Source organism: Falco punctatus (assembly GCF_963210335.1).
Source record: "Falco punctatus genome assembly, chromosome: 8".
Lineage (NCBI taxonomy): Eukaryota > Metazoa > Chordata > Aves > Falconiformes > Falconidae > Falco > Falco punctatus.
The window spans coordinates 21283362-21301149 of record NC_137588.1 but is presented as its reverse complement, the minus strand read 5'-3'; the positions used below and the strand labels follow the sequence as shown (position 1 = coordinate 21301149).

Here is a 17788-nt window from a genome sequence, read left to right as displayed (position 1 = left end):
GAGGAAACCAATGAAATGTGCTTTATTGATAGAGAATATATTTTTTCATGGATAAATGAGAGAAACCCTGCCAATGGCTGTTTGTTAATAATTTTTTTGTCTTACCCTATTTTTTGTCTTGGTTGATCAACTTTTGCAAGATTTATTTTTAGTATATTATCTCTGCTTTAAAAAAAATAATCTTGCTATTTGTCCCTATTTCAGCTTGAGAGCAGTTTGACTAGACTCCATCAAGTTGTCCTTACTTTTGCTTTGCATTCTGTCTCTTCCCAAGTATCCAGAACAGGGTTTGGTAGAGCACTATGGGCTTGTTGATAGCATGTAGTCATTCCTCAGATAGCATAAGTGTGTGCAGTTGCAAATAGCTTTGTGTAAGATGTTCCCCATCCAGTAGAGTTAATTGCCAAAGTGTAATTTTTCAGCATCTGGTGTGGGCTATTTTGCTTGCCTGCATGGAATAGATTTAACCATGAGAAGTTTTCTCCAGCTGGTGGCAGAAATAATGAAATACTTGTAATCAGTAGGTCTCTAATAGGTTGAGGCTCCCTCTTGGGAGGGCATTGCTAAGTTTTTCACAGCTAGAAGCCACTCTCTGTACATAATTTCAAAACCCGGAGAGGTGTGAGGCCTGACGTGGGGGAAGTGAAAGGAGAAATGTCTTCCTAAAGAAATTTCAGCTTCAGCATTTTAGTGTTAAAGTCTTCTGAATATGGGGGTGTTGGAAAAGTGGTTGCATTCATACAGAACTTTCCGCTGTAGAAATAAAAGTGAATGACAGCCCTTGTTAAAACAAGGCCATTTTGTTTTCTGAAGCTCAGCAAATCAGGGAAAAAGAAAAGCACAAATTCAGTTTAAAACTTCAGTTTTTTCCTTTTGAAGTTTACATTTTGTGTTTTAAAAAAAAAATCCGGATTTTACAATATTGAAGATAATAGCAGGTACTGCTCTGCTTTTTTGTACTGTAAAACATTCACATCTATCATAGGAGAATGTCATAAGGGTTACTTTGTTTTGTGCAATGGGCACTTTCACTGATGACAGATACAAAGCCTCATTTAGATATGTATTGCTTGAGTTCAAGAAGAGGGTGTTTTAGTTTAATTAGAAGAGGTTTATGGTACATATTTGGCAAATCTGATTCCATGTAATGCATAAACATGCTACCTGCAAAGGCTGTCTTGTTATCACAATGCATAGAAATGCTCACTCACTAAAATTTTTCTTCAGTCCTCCACCAGGACTCCATCTGTAACAATTTTGTGTTAGATTTTATTTTGTCAACATTGTCTTCTGGTATAAAGAAATATTAATCTATTTTGAAAATTTGGAGTTACCATTTTAAGAGTTACTTCTTAATCAGGAAAAAAAGCAGGCAGTGACACTAGATTGTTTTGTTTTAAGGAAAAAACTATTTTTCTGCAACAGCTGCTTGAAGGGAGGCGTCGTAATAAATATTACATTGGTACAAAGAATACCATGGATCATTTTCTGGACAATCTGTGTGATAGCGTCATTGTTATAGTGATAGTAAAGTAAATACTAGGGATTTTGGGGGTATTTTTTTCTCCTTTTTATTACAAGGTTGCATCAAATCTGTTTGCAGTCTATTCTTCTGGTTTTTGCACATGAATGTCTGTAGCATTTCTCCTAAGCATTAAAATCACACCTGTTCAATATGTTGAGGTTTTTTAACCTGAGGTGCAACTGTTCCAATTTCTGTTTGTATTTGCCAACTCCCCCGCCCTGGAGGTAAACCTTGCTCTTAAGGTTGCCTTATCAGGAGCTGCATGTCTGTGGCTGCTGTCTTCAATGCATGTAGTACAGTCTGTTTGCTGATTTCAAAGAAGCCTTTCACCTGACCTGCTTCTCTGTTGCGGTGCTAACTGCGTATGTTCAGAATACTGTTCTTTATTTGCAGCGTGTTGTATTGGATCCGAGTAGTGAGAAACTGTCCTAATAACTTACATTATTGACCCATAACAAATAAATGTCATTTTTTTTTCCTTCTTCCCTTCTTTTTCCTTCGTTTCTTTGCCTTTTTTGGGTCAAGGGACCAAAGCAATTTGATATGTTATTTGGCACCATCTTTGGTGCAAATGCAGTTTTAACCAAGGAGGGATAATAGAGGTTTTCTCTGAATGCCTATCATTTAAAAAGAGATGATACTTCTAACCTGACTTTGCTAACAGCATGTTTTGTGCCTGCTATATGGTAAATTGCTTTTAACAGCATGTAAACATTTTGTCTTAGGATCTAAAGGAATTTAAAAATTTCTTCTGGAAAGGAACAAAGCGTGCAAATGAGTTTATACACATGCTTCCATTTTGAATATTGCTATACAGACCTGCACTGCATGTGGATTTGCACACAGGTCATTTTTTTCTCTATCATGAGCAGAAAGCACAATTATTTCTTTAATTAGATAGATGTTGCTTAATTCCTTATTTATCAGTTTCCCCAGCCAGGCTTACATTTTTAGCTAAATTTCTCATGCCAGATGGTTGCCATTGATGCTGGAAAGTGACAAGGTAAATAAGACAGCAGGTTTTTAAAATTATTTCAAGCAGGTTTGCAGATAATCAGACATGCCTAGAAAGAAATGGCTCAAACCTTAAAATTCAAGCATATGTTTGAGGTGCTAGTTGATCCATCTCCAAAAATCAAGAGCTTTTGCAGTCAGTGATGGTGTTGTCCTCAATTGCTTTTGTCAAGATCATTTTCTTACTTATCTGCTTCATTTTGTTCATGGATCTCAGACTTTACATATCCTAGTTAAGCATATAGGTAGCTGAAGTTGTCTACCTACTGACAGCCATCAAACAGGCAAATAGTATTATTTCTTAGAGAAACCATAAACCAGTCAGCTTCCCTAACAATCAGTTATATGAGAAGGTTAAGTTAATCTCATCTTAAACTTCATCTTTCCTTTCTCTAATACCAGTTCAGGGGCAAGATCTAGGTTCTTACTACTTGGGAAGAAATGCTAAAATGGTATTGTCATTTTCCTCATCACCAGAACTTGTGATCTATGTAATTCCAAGGAAGGAGCCCTTTTCATAGGCTGCAGTGATCCAAATGTCATGCAGGAGTGTTTGGGGAAATGACTCCCCTGGCCAGATCTCCTGAAAGTGGAGGCGCAATCAAGCAGTGTAGCTAATCATAACACTCAGTGAAATTCAGAAACAGAGACAAGTGCAATTGTTGAGAAACATCTTCAGTGATGAACGTCACCCCAGCGGTATACTGTTGCCTATTACCAAGTTGATTTGTATTTTATGATACCAGCCAGCCCAGTCTTAACTTTTATTAAACTAGTTATACATAGACCTGTTGCAGGTATATCAGCTATGATGAGGTGTTGTACCTACTGAATGCCCGTCTGGCAGTTTTCCAGGGAGCATTAGACAAAAGTATGTCAAAAGCACAACATAGCTTTTAAATGCATGAGAAATAGGGCCTCATTTAATGAATAAAATGTCCATTAAAAGAGTGTGCAGTAGATGGAAGGATCAGATTTTGTCAGAACTTGTTAAAATGCGTTCAGAATGATGCAGTGTATGGAGCAATGTTTCAAGCAAATAATATACACAGCAAAGTAAGGAAAGAAAAGTGGTGCTCAGAGTTTTATTCTCATTCCTTCATTTAGTGATCTTTCTGTCTGGTTTTCATTTGTGATTCTATCTGTACTTCTTCTCAAATTATGACAATTTCTTTATCATAAGATGCCTTCTTTAGTACAGAGTTACTTAGATCTTCACACTGTATGTGTGTCTTCTTTGTTTTCCAGGAAGCCATTGTATGGACTGTTTCAATATAACTCCAGAATGATTGGGCTAGAATCATTAGCTGATCCCTCCGATACCTGGGAAATTATAGAGACTATCGGGAAAGGCACTTACGGTAAAGTCTATAAGGTTGCCAATAAGAAAGATGGGAGTCTGGCAGCAGTAAAGATTCTGGATCCTATCAGTGTAAGTAAAAAAATACTAAACTGTAAATTCATTATTAATTTAGAAGAATTCTCAAACAGAGTTGAAATGTAAATCAAATATGTAAGAAACTGAAAGCATCCTGAAGGGAACAATTTTGCAGAATGCATTGACATAAGGCATTTGGTACCAGCACCTGAAAGCTGCAACTTTAAATTTCATAATCTTGTATATTATTTGAAGACAGTATTTACCTAGTTTCTTTTTCAGTTCTGTGTAACTCTTCTGGAACAAATTTATATATTTGTGCTTGGAGCATGCAAATTATAAGGCGGCACAGAGGCATTCTTCTTAGGGGTCTGCTATAGCAGGGAAAATACAAGATGGCCTTAATCTTAATGTTCTTAATTTATTCTGTGTACTCTCTTAAAATAATTACTTTTCCCATCACAGAAGTACTGTGAACTTTAGCGTATTTTATAGTTATCTAAGTGGATAATACTGTGAGGCAATAGTTAAGATAAGAACAGACGAGCATACCCCGAATTCTCAGAGGTAGTTCTTTGCCAGCTCCAGTTTTAATGGGTATTAAATGCCTAGCTTCCCTTGAGCTCTCAATAGCAGGTTTAATTGGCAGCTGCTCAGAGTGGATCAAGCTGGAGTTTGATTGTGACAGTTGGGCTAAAATATTTACTTCAAAAAGTTACGTTTCTGTCATCCACCACTACTGAAATTTGTCTTGATGTTCTCTTGTATAAATCTGAAGAAGGTAATAAATAAGATCATATACTTTTTAGGAAAATGCAAAAAAAAGGAAAATGTATAGTAAGAGCTTAGATTTTGTAATAGTCACGATCTGTGCAGAAACAAGGAAAGATTCAGTGCTTATATACTGTGCTAAGTTGTGACCTGTGTTGATATTAAACAGTATTCTGTAATTGTCACAGAATTCTTTCATTAACAAATATTTAGTAACATTTGCTTATTTCATGGGTTTTGTTTTGTCTTATTAATTGTTTCTGGTGTGTATGTTTTCCTCATAAGAATGTCTTTGTTTTTCCTGATGACACCTTTGAGGTTTTGTGAAATTGTTCTGTGTTTGGTCACATCTGATGACCACAGAAAAAAGAACAAGTCAAAGGTTCATGTTTTTACATTTAGCTTACACATTAAAAATATGCATGTTTAAAACCAGGTTAAAAATAATACATTTGTAATTTTCTTATTTACAACTGATGAAAGTTAAGTATAATTTTTACTTTTCTGGTTAAGTATATTATGCACTGAAAGAATCCTTGAAGAATAACTGCTTGCTTTACATATACTTCACATTTCTGTATGTAAATAAGAAAAAAATTGCATGATTTAGTGTGGATTGAATTCAGCTGCATTGAAGTAAAACCATTTAAAAGTACAAACTAATTAAAAAATGGTTCTTTTTATCCATGAGACTTTGTTCGTGCTTTGTGTGGACTTCCTGTGTTTTTATGTTTGTTCTGTATGTTTGTATTTTTTATTTAGGATGTAGATGAAGAAATTGAAGCAGAATATAACATTTTGCAGTTTCTTCCCAATCATCCTAATGTTGTTAGATTTTATGGGATGTTTTACAAAGCAGATCAGTATGTGGGAGGACAGCTCTGGCTAGTACTTGAGGTAAAAACATTTTGATAACATTACATCTTAACTAGCAAATGTCGTTGGGTTTCTGGTTTTTATTGGCAGAAGAGTCACAGGCTATCATGATTGTCCTATAGGGGCTGTTAATCAAAGGGCTGGTGGTAGATGATGTGTGGTAGCCTACTGTTGAAAATGACACCCAAACTTTAAAAGTTTGTTTAATAGGGAATGTCCTCACATTTTATTTCTATTCAAGCTGCTATGTTCAGCCTCCAAAACAAAAAAATGCTTTTGCTAAGAATGGTTTGGCTAAAAGGAGCTTGATTTTTTTCATGTTGGAGGAAACATTAGATAAGACATTTCTTTAAACTTTTAGAGAGCTCAAGCACTTGAGAGGAATGCAAAAGACAATGAAGTAGTAGCATAGAGGGCAGTTAACATGCTGCCTATCGCAAAAGTGAACAGAGAAAATGTAATGGGAAAGTCTGTTTTATGGTAATTCAAAACTAGAAGCTAGTTGTTGGAAACGTAGCACCAGAAATGCCTGCTACTAACTCTTCTTGTTCAGTGGCAATCAGTACTCTTGCTATGAAAAGTGTATTTTGGTGATCTTGTTGCCACTTAAGTGACTGCCAAAGATTGTTGCAAGATGAGCATTTCTTCTAGATGTTTTCTAGGCTTAATTAAGACAGAGCTTTGCATAGACTGATGAGCAGTAACAGACCATTCAAACATTTCTCTGTTATATCTAGACCAGTAAAAGTTAGTGTTCGTTTTAATTACTTTTTTTTTTTAAATATTTACTTTATTTTTAATTACTTTAGTTACTTTTAAATAACTTTTTAATTACTGATAATTTTAGATATTCCACTCTCTGTTCTTGAATGGTGACTGGAATCGGAATAAGGAATCTTCATTTCTGCTTTAAGTTTTGGAATCCCAATAATACATCTAACTTCTATCTGTTGCAGAATTATGTAGCTTGATTGAAAACATTTGGATGTGTTTAATCTTAAATTTCAGTAACTATTAAAAAAGGAGCTTTAATATTTTTATTTTGATACTGTTTTTTCTGTATGCCTGCTGGCTTTGTGTTGAGTTTGGGCTTGGTTTCCCATGTGTTTTCTTTTTTTAATACAAGTGTAGTGTATCCAACAATTGCATCACATGTGGTATTATATATATATTGATATTCTGTATATTCTATATAACAAAATTTTAACAAAGTCATGACGTATTCTATGTAACAAAATTGAATATAGAATCTGAGAGAGTTAGGTGTTTGTAGAGACCTTATCAATGAAGTATGTTCATTTCAGGTGTGTTTTAGTGCACATTACTCAAAGTATTAAAGAAATATGACATTTAAAAAATTGTGATTTCCTTATATGGATAAATTTACCAGACAAGGTAAACTATTTCTTGCCTTGGAATTTAAATGCAACTTTATGTATGCGTAGCAGTTAATTTTTATATTATAAATTAACGACACTTTTTCAGTAAAAGGAATATATAAAGTACTCAGACTTTGGTCCCTGAGTCTTTGATGAAATATATTGGTTGGATGTGTGTGACTTCCAAAATTTGTAATAAAAAGGTGGATTTTTTTTTTCCTTTAGGCACAGTTTTGCCATGCTTACTCACTACAAGCAGGACCTTATTTTGAGAAATAACTAGGTTGAAGAAGGGTAGCAAAAGTGGACACCTTAAGTATTTTTATGATTGTGCAATTCTTGGACAGGTGTAGCACAGACAACTGTAAAGCAAGTTTCCCTACTTTTCCATCTAAATGTGCATCAGTCCACTTTATCACTTTATACCTAATAGTAATACTTTAAGTTTACAAGTTTATTTTGTCCCGGCTCTTTGACTGTCAAGAACAGTGTCACTGACAGCTGCAGTAGTGTTTGTGGGATGTATTTTTCAGTCAGTCATTCATTTAACATATGCTACCAAACAGCTGTCAGTCTGTATCATTTTTCAATGCCGAGAAGTCTGGGGTTTTTTTTTTAAGTGAAGGCATACTTTTCTGTATTTTCATTTGCAGGCTAGAGATAAGTTTAGTACAACCTGTCTCAATAGAACATTAAGTGCAATAAAAGCAGTAAACAAAAATCTTAAGACTTAATGGCTTGTCAGCAAATAGTTAAGCATGGAAAGAAAAACATGGGTTTTCTGCCTTGCAGTGATGAAATTCTCCTGTAAGTACATTTTATGATTAGTATTTAGCTGGATGCTACCACCTAATTTATTAAAAAAAAAAGAAAGATAAAATTCACTACTAATAAATTAAAAAGTGAAGTCATATTCCTGCAGAACTCATCAATGGTTTTAGTGATGAAATTTTGCTTCATGAACTTATTTTCATAAAGGATGTCTTGTTCATCATGTGATCTGGTCCTTTCCATGAACTAAAACTGTTAGGCTAGTGAAATTTTTTGATGCAAAGGAAAGTTAGTAATAAATGAAGGAAAATGTGGACATTATGTGATTGAACCTATACACAATCCATAAAGCTATTTGAGAGATGCAATTGTAGAACTTCTGTTTTGGTACCATTCTCCTGATTTATGCTGTAGTATTTTAAACTTAATACTGATAACATAAGAAGATCTTGTGTTAAAATGCATGTGATTTCTCTATGGCAGATACATTGGTAAGGGTGCTGGCTGCAAAAACGGGTTTAGAGGAAAAAATTAAATGAAAGAAAGGCAATCAGTTCTCCCACCTTTATGTTGTTGTTGAACAATTATGAATGTTAAAGTAAGAAAAGGACAGAGAAAGAGGAGAAAGGAAAGAAGCCAATAGTTTCTTAGAAGGGCATAGACAGTAAACTAATGGTGTGGGTGAAAACATATTTATAAAGATTCTGATTTTACTTTTTCTCCTCTTTTGATGTACAGCAGCCCATTAGTGGGAAATGCTTGCAAGAAGCTGCTTTTCTGGATCAGAATGTTTCATCTTAGTTGTTGGCAGCACATGGCATCAAACCTGAGTATAGAGATATGGTTTCTGTCTACTTTATATTGCCTGCCAGCAGCAGCATTGATGGAGCGAAAGTTTAAAATGGCTGTAATTTGTTGCCTACCAGTTATCAAGTGCATCCATCTTTTCTGTCTGGCCTTTTCTTTGCACAAAAGCAGTTTTTCAAAAAGACAATGCATGTGTTATTGTGAAAATACTTAAATAATGTAAATTGGACTTATAAATCCTCTTTTAACAGCAAGATACAGTCCTGTTCATAATATTTAGATTTTTAGTTACTTTTTATAAATTACAATTCATAGTCTTCAGTTTTCACTTCCCTCCCCCCACCCAGGCTGCTGTGATTTATTATTAACATTACTAATAAAAAATGTTCTAAGGTGGGGTGACAGCATAAATAATTGCAAGGTAAAAATCTAGTTGTTCCCTGACTCATGTTGTAGTGCAGTTTCACAAGGTAGATGTTTACAGCCTAAACAGTATATTGCGTAACAAAGGGCTTGTCTTGCTTTTCCCCTCCTACCCCCAACTCCCCCCTTCACAGCTGTGCAATGGAGGTTCTGTCACGGAGCTTGTCAAAGGCCTGCTGAAGTGTGGCCAACGGTTGAACGAAGCTATAATCTCATACATCTTATATGGTGCTCTCTTGGTAAGGATGTTCATTGGGCTTGTAATGACAGCAGAGGGTGCAATTTACTCATTTCATACATACATTTTCCATTTATAAAGTATGGTAATGTTGACAATATTATGCGGGCTATTATAGTAGCAGGGGTTGTTTCAAGCGTGTAATCCAGTGCACAGATGTTTCTGTAGAGTATGTGCAGATTGTCTTCATTACATTCCTTAATAGTAGGGTAATTGTTTTTAAATAAGGGAGTAAACTTATTTTTGTTACTGCTGGTATATAGGGCCTTCAGCATTTACACAATAACCGGATCATACATCGTGATGTGAAAGGGAACAACATTCTCCTGACAACAGAAGGTGGAGTCAAGCTCGTTGACTTTGGTAATGACCACTTCCCATTTGTTTTCCTGATACATGCAGTTTAGCCAAAGGCATCAATTTACTTTCCCCTGGGAAGGCAGAATGCCATAGTGAGACACTTTTTCAAAAGGATACTCGGAATATTTTAAGAACGAAAAATGGAGAAGAAACCTGATGACTAAAAATTCTAACCGAAAATCAGTAAGAGACTTTTAACTTAAAAGCTTAAACATAATAATTTAAATATTAAAAATAATTCTGAAGGTACCGTTTTATTTACAAAGCTCTTTTACGTTTCACAAGGTATGTCAGTTTCAGGGCATTTGTCCTAATTTAAATTTAGATACTCTATCCTTTGCATATGAAAAGGAAACATTCTTCTCTTATAAATGGCTTCTGCTAGCCTTAAGCATATATTTTCCCCTCTGAGCAGAAGGTAAAATGGTCCCATGGGTCCAAAACCCAACATCCATTTAATTTGTTATTATTGCTGTTAGATTTGAGTGTTGCCAGTCTGGAAACATCACAAGAAACAGGAGAGAGAGAAAGAGAGGCAGGCAGAGAGAGATACAAGTAGACAGATAGAAAGGGACTTGGCAATAAAATTGCTGCCAGTACTCACTTCAGCAATTTTTTCCCCATTTAAACATGCACTTAGAAAAATAAGAAATGAAAGTCCGTCAGATATGTATGCAATGGAATAGACAGTTTTATTAAAGGCAACAAACAGATTATTAGTTATATGATTTATTAATGAATCCGTATAATGCATAAGGTAATTGTCATTGAGAATAGGGTTGTGTGAATAACAGATCTTTGTTTAGCAGTGCATGAAGGTAGAGAAAAATGTTCACAAAATGAGAGTAGTGTAAAATGGTTTGCCAAAAACCTCTGCAAATAGTAATAAAAAAAAATATTCAAAAAATATTAAATTTATGCACTGGAAAGGAAATTTAATACTCTAATTGTCATGGTATTATAAATTTAACATAAAAATCTATTGAAGATGCTAAAGTAAGTTGGGAAATGAGATACTTCAGTATCTTCTAGGGACAGAAATTCATTATGTTGAATGGTGAAGGCAACAATTAAAATAGTGCTGGGAGAAACATGGCCTAAAGCAAAACTTCAAGTGAGTCCCTGACCCAGTACAAGAGAAGAAGATCCCTTCTCATTTGGGGGAATTTTGGCAGTATGATCTTTGTTTGTAACTACTCCATTCTGCAAAAAGTTGGCTTTTCTCCCCAAAGTCAAATGTTTTCATGAGATGTATCAAAGGCCTTAGCTGCAGCAGAAGCTAGGTTTAGACCTCTGGCTTCCATGGGCAGATCAGTCTGCTGCAATGCTAAGGGGCACATTCAAGGAAACAGGGAATCCCAGCCTTTGTGGTGTCCCATGGTTCTCTCTGATTCCACGTTTAAGTTTTAGGGTGGGTTTTTTTTTTTCCTTTTAAGTTCAACAGTGATGCTGGAAAATCACAACAAATATGACTACCTCAGAAAAAGACATGAGTTATATCTCAAGTGTTTCCTAACACTTAACCGTTAGGAAGCACCAAGAAATGCCCACATATCTGTGGGTTTCCTGACTAAAGAAGCATTAGGCAGCAAGCGTTCATTAAGTTGCTATTTTTCCCCTCTAGCCCACTGCTGTAGGCATGGAAGGGACTCTGGGAATAAATTAGGTCTGATGACAGGTGATATTGTTTGTAGAACTGTTTGTCTTGTTGCAGAAAGTGGAAGATAGGTAGTAAGAAATGTGAGTTGAGAAGGGACTTGCAGTTCAGACAGTTGAATGGCATCAAATTGGAGACTATTCTTGCTTCTGCCAGTGTTTCTCTGTGATATTAGGTCACTTGAACCAAAATTTTTAAGCTGTCCACTCTGTTCCTCATTTTCCCAAGAGCCACTCTGAAACATCTTGTCCTCCTTTGCAGAAGAGCTAAGTGTTTTTGAACTGCAGCTGAGATCTATTACAGCTCTACTTGAAGCATGTGGAGTGTCTGAAAACTGAAAGATCTCAGATTAAGTACCCAAAACCAGTGGATGCTTTGGTTATTTTTAGGTTAATCCCTGGAACTAATAATCCTCTCCCATTTTGCAGGAATGTTAAGGAGATTTATTGTTTGATGAGGAGGGAAGGAAACATGTCAAAAGGAAAATAAAAATTTTAAATTTAGTATAGGATTGGGTATACTAAATAAGTGACTAGAACTCACATTGATGGAGATTAAAAAAATATTAAGTGACTACCTATTCAGTGAATGCTATCCATTCTATCCACAGAATGAGACAGAATCTTGAAGAAAAAAAAAAATTACTTAATATTCAGGGCTGTACATATGGATATTGGGTCACAGAGAAGATTACACAATTAGCCTTAATTGAGGCTTTTTTTTTTCCTTTATTGCATGACTGTAGAGCTTGCTTTTTCAATGTAACACACATTTCTTCCCTCAACTGCTCTCGACAGTATGATACATTTAAATAAATGTTGGTAACAATGTAAGTCGACCCAAAATGTCCGCAACTTATAATTCATTTACAGTCGTGCTCGCTCAGTCTCCTGCTGACTCCCTCTCTCAGCTCTTCGGTATTCTGCACTGTTTGGGAGTGTCCGTAGGTAGCAGCTACAAATTCAGCTAGCTGAAGAGAGATCAAAGTTAAATGCACAGAGGCTTGCTGTAGGTCCTAGCCATTAACTGTTTCACAGCAGTACTCAGGAAATCACTGAAGACTTGCAATCACACTGAAAAATGAAAAGTACAGAATTGAATGTTGGAGCCAGCAGTTAAATTATTTAACTTACAAATCTTGAGTCCCGATTTCTTATTTATTGGCATCAGGCATTGTGTATTACATGTTTCTGCCTGTTTTTGTCTCTGGGCAATGCCATAGGAACAGAGCGCTGTGGTTTTTGGTTTTAAACAATGTTAAGGAGAAATAGGTTTTTAAATCAATATTGGGTTAATGTCAACTTTTAGAAATGCTCCTGAACTGTACAATTCAATTATATGTTGACCAGAGCACAGGAGAAGATTTGCAATGAAGGTTCATTCTGATTTGTTAATGTTGTTTGATTTCACTCTAGTTCTTTCTTCCTTTTTTCAGCAGTGCTTCAGTAGTCCAGCCCCAATCAGCGAAGCACTGAATCACAAGCTTTGTTTTAAGCATGCGCTTAATTCCCTAAGTACAAGCCACAGCACGAGCTTGAGCTTCCTGCTTTTCTCAGTAGAGAAAGGTTTAAGCAAGTGCATAAATGTTTTGTTGAACAGGAGCCTCTGCAAATACTCTAGTGACCAAGTTTCCTGCCAGTGCTGTTCAGGGAGTAAATTTCTGAAGCAGAAGTTTTGAAGTCAAGTCATAATTTGAATAGTTCCTGTTTGTACTCATGAAGACAGCAGAAGTCTATCATATTTAGGTGCTAATTGAATTTTCGAGTTTGAATAAAAGTGTTTCACTCTGAAAGTTGTTCACAAAAAACCTCTCAGCAATTCTGAATGAAAACAGCAAGCTGAAATGAATCAAAGAATTCAGTACAAATGCTGCACCTACTTTGGCCAGGCGTTCTGCCGCTGTACTCCCAGGCTTGGGGTTTGTTTTCCAGATACTTGAAATAAACCAATGAGATGACAGAATGAATTTGAAGCCAAGTTTTTTGGATCTGTTTTATTGCAGGTGTTTCAGCCCAGCTCACCAGCACACGGCTGCGTAGAAACACCTCAGTGGGAACACCCTTTTGGATGGCACCTGAGGTAGGCAAATGTTCCTATCTGGGTCATCTCCATTCGTCACAGTGTACATTTTGTTGCCACTTCCACATAGTGGGAGAAAAGGCTCTCTTTTCTTCCCTCCCCTGTGGCTGTGTTTCTACTTTATATCTAGTTCAGTAAAATGAATGTAATATTAGAATATACAGAATGGATTTCTAATAATCTTCATTATTTTCGTCTCTGTGATGTTTCCATAAAAGTACAGATAATCTTCAAATAACTGAGGGTTTCCTTGAAAATTTTATGACTTTCCAATGAAATACTGTATGTTTTGGTGTGCCTGTCTGTGCTTCTAAATACAGACTGAGAGGAGAAGCAGGAATTCCTGCATTCCTGTCTTGCAATGGGACTCTGCAGAACCCTGACCCAGCTATGTGTTCTTTAAACTTTATCATTGACTGGGGACCTACACACTTAGGCACATGACCTAGCATAGATTAAAAATGGAGAAAAATAATCTACAGGTGGTCTAGCCAAGTGTCTTAGAACATATTTTACATACTACTCTCCAGACAGAACCCTTTTCCTTCTATTTCGTGAAGGTCTAGAAAGTTTTAACACACTGTTGAACTGTCCCTTACGTACTTTCCCTAAATTTGGGGTGAAAGATGTTAACATATTTGCCCTCCCCACTTTAAGAAACAGAAAGTACTTTTGTAAGGTATAGATTATGAAATTTAAAAATAGGGAATGAAAAAGGAGTGGTTTGTTTGTAAGTTGTTAAACCTTCGTAACAGTAGCAGCCTCATTTATGTTGAAGACCATTAGACTTACTTGAATTTTGAGGAATTTGGGAAGGATTTTGCATCTGTTACAGATGCACACAGATCTCTTTCTGTATGTCAAACATTAAAAGTCATTCAAACATTTGGTTTAAAACATTTTATACTTTTTATATATCTATTTCTGTTGCTAAGGAAGGCTGATTATAGCTGAGCAGAGAAAAGAAGCTGCTGTAACGGATCCAAAATTGATCTTGCACAGTGTCACAAAGAATGGTTGATACTTTACCATCTCCATAACAACCAATTTACGTCACAAAGGAGACACAAGATACCTTAGAAACCACTGTGCAAGCATTATTTATGGAATCACCTTGGTTGGAGACATTCTGAAACCTTTAGAAAATACTCCTCTAGGCAATAATGGACATACTATGAAATATTTTATTGAACTCTGATTATTAGAAGTTATTTTTACACTACTGTTTTATCTGAATAATTGCCATCAAAGGCAGTAATTGCACGAAATTTCTTTTCCCATCATGCTTGAAATTACTCATTCTCAAGATAAAAAGCCAAAGAAATAAGCAGGTTTTGATCTGAAAAATTTTGACCTGAAAATACAACATGCGTGTAACTGAGATATGTTATGTGCGTAGCACATCAGAACAGAAATAGAGCTAGCTTTGAATGCTTCCTTTTTTGAAAAGATTTGTCAAAATAACCAACCCAGTACCATAAGCATAGTAACTCATATCACACTTGCATGCCTGTGTGAGCCACGGTGATCAGGCTTCATAGATGTACCAATCTGCAAAACAGCAGTGAGATGCTCAGATGCCCATTATGCTGTTGTTGAAATGGCTTTTAAATGACAAGTTGCATAACATTCATGCTCAAGTCACTACAGTTGCTTTCTTCATGATCATATGAATGACATATTTCAACAAACTTGCAAGGTGCAATTTACCTTACTTCTGGGGAGATCTTTCTATTTTTAAAATGTTCAGCCAATTTTTTATAGAAAGAGGAAACATCAGGACTGCAATAAGCTTAAAAACTCTGCTTGGGTAACAGCTTATTAGGAGCAGTGTTTTCTAGATGCAACTGCGGTGAGACCAGTAACAACTAGAAAAGCATTTAACAGTAGCAAAAAAGCTTGCTGCCTAAAGGTTTTGATAGCATAGAATCTATGTCAAACCCAAAAATACCATAAAATAACGGAACAGGAATGAAATGTTACTAATAAGAGAAATAGAAATTGTGAAGACTAGGATTTTTGATTTTTTTAAATTTTTTATTTAAATTGGACTTTTACTATCTGTGTGTGAAACATAGCAGCCTCAGTCAATGCATAAGGCAATCATAGGACCTCATCTTATCAAAGGGTGAGAAAGATGGCTTTAATCTGAAGGGGGAATGGAGAGGGGAGATGAAAAAGCTTGGCTTGGAGGAAGAGACTACAGCAGTGCTTCAGAGAAATGAATCTTGTCAAACGAAGCTGACAGGGAATATTTTCCAGGAATTTCTGGGAAAATAAAACCTGGAGAAGAACGATGCAAGATTATTCAAGCTGACAGATAGGAATAACTGAATATAAGCAGGAGACAAATATGCTGGGAACTAGAATCACTAGATCAGCCTAGATCAGGAACAGTCTGCATAATAAGGAAAACCATTGTATTTTATGGTGAAGTTTGGAAAATATATCAAAGGAATTATATGGCATGGCACTTGCAATAGCAAAAGTTCACAGGGAAACAGCAGTGAGGGAGGATGATGTAAGGTGTTCTGTTAGCTCAGTGTTCTTACCAGTAGCATGAAAACCAGCAGCTTTGAATGACTTGAATATCTTAGAGGGCTTTTTTTTTTTTTTTTTTTTTCTGATGACTGTGAGGCTTGTTTAGCAGCAACAGGACAAATCAAAAGGATTTGCCCTTGAGCATTTGTTTTGAGCAGAGCATGTGAATTGCAAAAATTTTGCTGAAGAATGATAATACAGGGAAAAACTAGGCTGTGTGGAAGCAATGGAGGAACTTAGCAAGGATGAGTCAGTTTGAGAGCAGTGTAGACTCACTGAACATCAGTCATTACTGTTTAACCTAATGAGTATTGTCTCACACAAACATAGACATGCAGAAACTGCAACACTGAATATCGGCATGCCAAAAAAAGAGATAAATAAGGCAAGATAGTTTAAGTATGGAGGATGTTTAAAGTTGCCTGTTGCCAAACACTGAAGTTACCTAAAATCTGCTTCTATCATGCTGCAATAAATTGTGTTGAAAGCTAGCAGGAGGAATTGGTTTTGAAACTTTTCAACTGAACTGTCTTTACTTCTCTAGTTCTAAACCTTAACGCGTCTTGTGTTCAGCCTTCAGTGCAGAACTGAACAAAGTCTAGTTCAAACAGAATTGCAGTTTTCCTTTTTCCCAAACATTATCATGATCTAGCTGGAAGCTTGACTCTTGAAACAAGCTTTTAGAATCTGAATGTGTTGTCTTTGGCCCAGAACTAGTTTTAAGAACAGAAATAGAAAAAGATACCTGAAGTCAGAAAGAACTGGAGAAATACTGAAGATAATTTAAAACCACAGGGAGTATGCTGTTATATTTTACTGATAACTGCTAAAAAATGACAATGGTGCATGCAAACTTAGGTTTTAAAAGGAACATAATTAAAACTTTTGATCCTTTGAAGAATTACGTGTTGAAATATGACACATGACAGTAGGAAAGGCTGAGACATTGGTAAAGGTATCATGTGAGTTAACCAGAGGTAAAATCTTGGCTCTGTTTTACTAATGATTTCAGAAGGATTTCAGATGTCACAGCATTATTTAAAGATGTACCAGCTCTGTATTTTCGATATTTGTTATCATCCTTCCAAGATGAAGTAATGATCAGTAAGACTGCCCCAGAGAAAACAGATTGTTCTCCTTCCCCCTGCTGAATCGAGGCATACTTCCTGGGATAAAATTCGGTACATATGAACATCAGAATAAATTTCTGAAATGTTAGAACAATAAGTGACTAGTTTAAGTTAATTTTCTTTTTCTAATGTTCCTTTCTGTTTTTTTAAACTTTCAATCTGATCATATGTGTGTGCAATGAGACTAATCCTGAAACAATGAGTATCTGCATTGTTTCAGTACAAAACTGTGTCTCTACTTAATCTAAAGAAAAAGCAACCAAAAAGTAATCTGCATTAATGTAGTTGAAAAATATATAAAGGGGAAAATCTAATTTTACAAAGACTCATAGCAGCTTTTCCACTGAAGTCAGTATTCATTACAGTAAGGGCTGTATTCAGGCCTTAGAATGGGGTGAACAGAGTATCTTTTGGTAGATTAGGGCTGATTTCTCTATTTACCTCTCTCTGTTGTAGGAGACCTGAAAAATTTACCAAGAAATCCATTTAATAGTAAATATATTTAATGTGTAGTTAATTGCTGACTTGGAAAAACAGTGTGGAAAAGATAACATCACTAACCTGGGCTTATGTTTTTAATTAACTCTATAAACAAGTACAGTGATATATCCCACTGAAACTATTCAATATATTCTTGTTTTGTCACACTTTAACCTAGCTTATTTGTCAGCCTTTTGCTTACATCATGGGACTCAAGGTCAGCATCTTCTTAATAGCTCTAGGTCTCTTCACTTTAATTCCGTACTAGCTAAAATTAGCTCTTCTGATATGCACATTTTCACTATACTTTTAAATGCCAACTAAGCATGGCATTTTGTAAATGCTGCTTTATAATGAAC

At 35.7% G+C, this 17788-nt stretch overlaps 1 protein-coding gene across 16 annotated transcripts in view; it reads left to right on the top strand.

The window, feature by feature from the left end:
• UBR3 (ubiquitin protein ligase E3 component n-recognin 3) overlaps positions 1–17788 on the top strand; it is a 333487-nt gene that overhangs the window by 149651 nt on the left and 166048 nt on the right. For all 16 annotated transcript variants that reach the window (XM_080398882.1, XM_080398880.1, XM_080398881.1 and 13 more), the window contains 5 exons: positions 3788–3971; positions 5451–5585; positions 9079–9183; positions 9446–9545; positions 13202–13278. In XM_080398882.1, coding sequence (XP_080255008.1) covers positions 3788–3971; positions 5451–5585; positions 9079–9183; positions 9446–9545; positions 13202–13278 — 601 coding nt within the window. The remainder of the gene's footprint in view (positions 1–3787; positions 3972–5450; positions 5586–9078; positions 9184–9445; positions 9546–13201; positions 13279–17788) is intronic.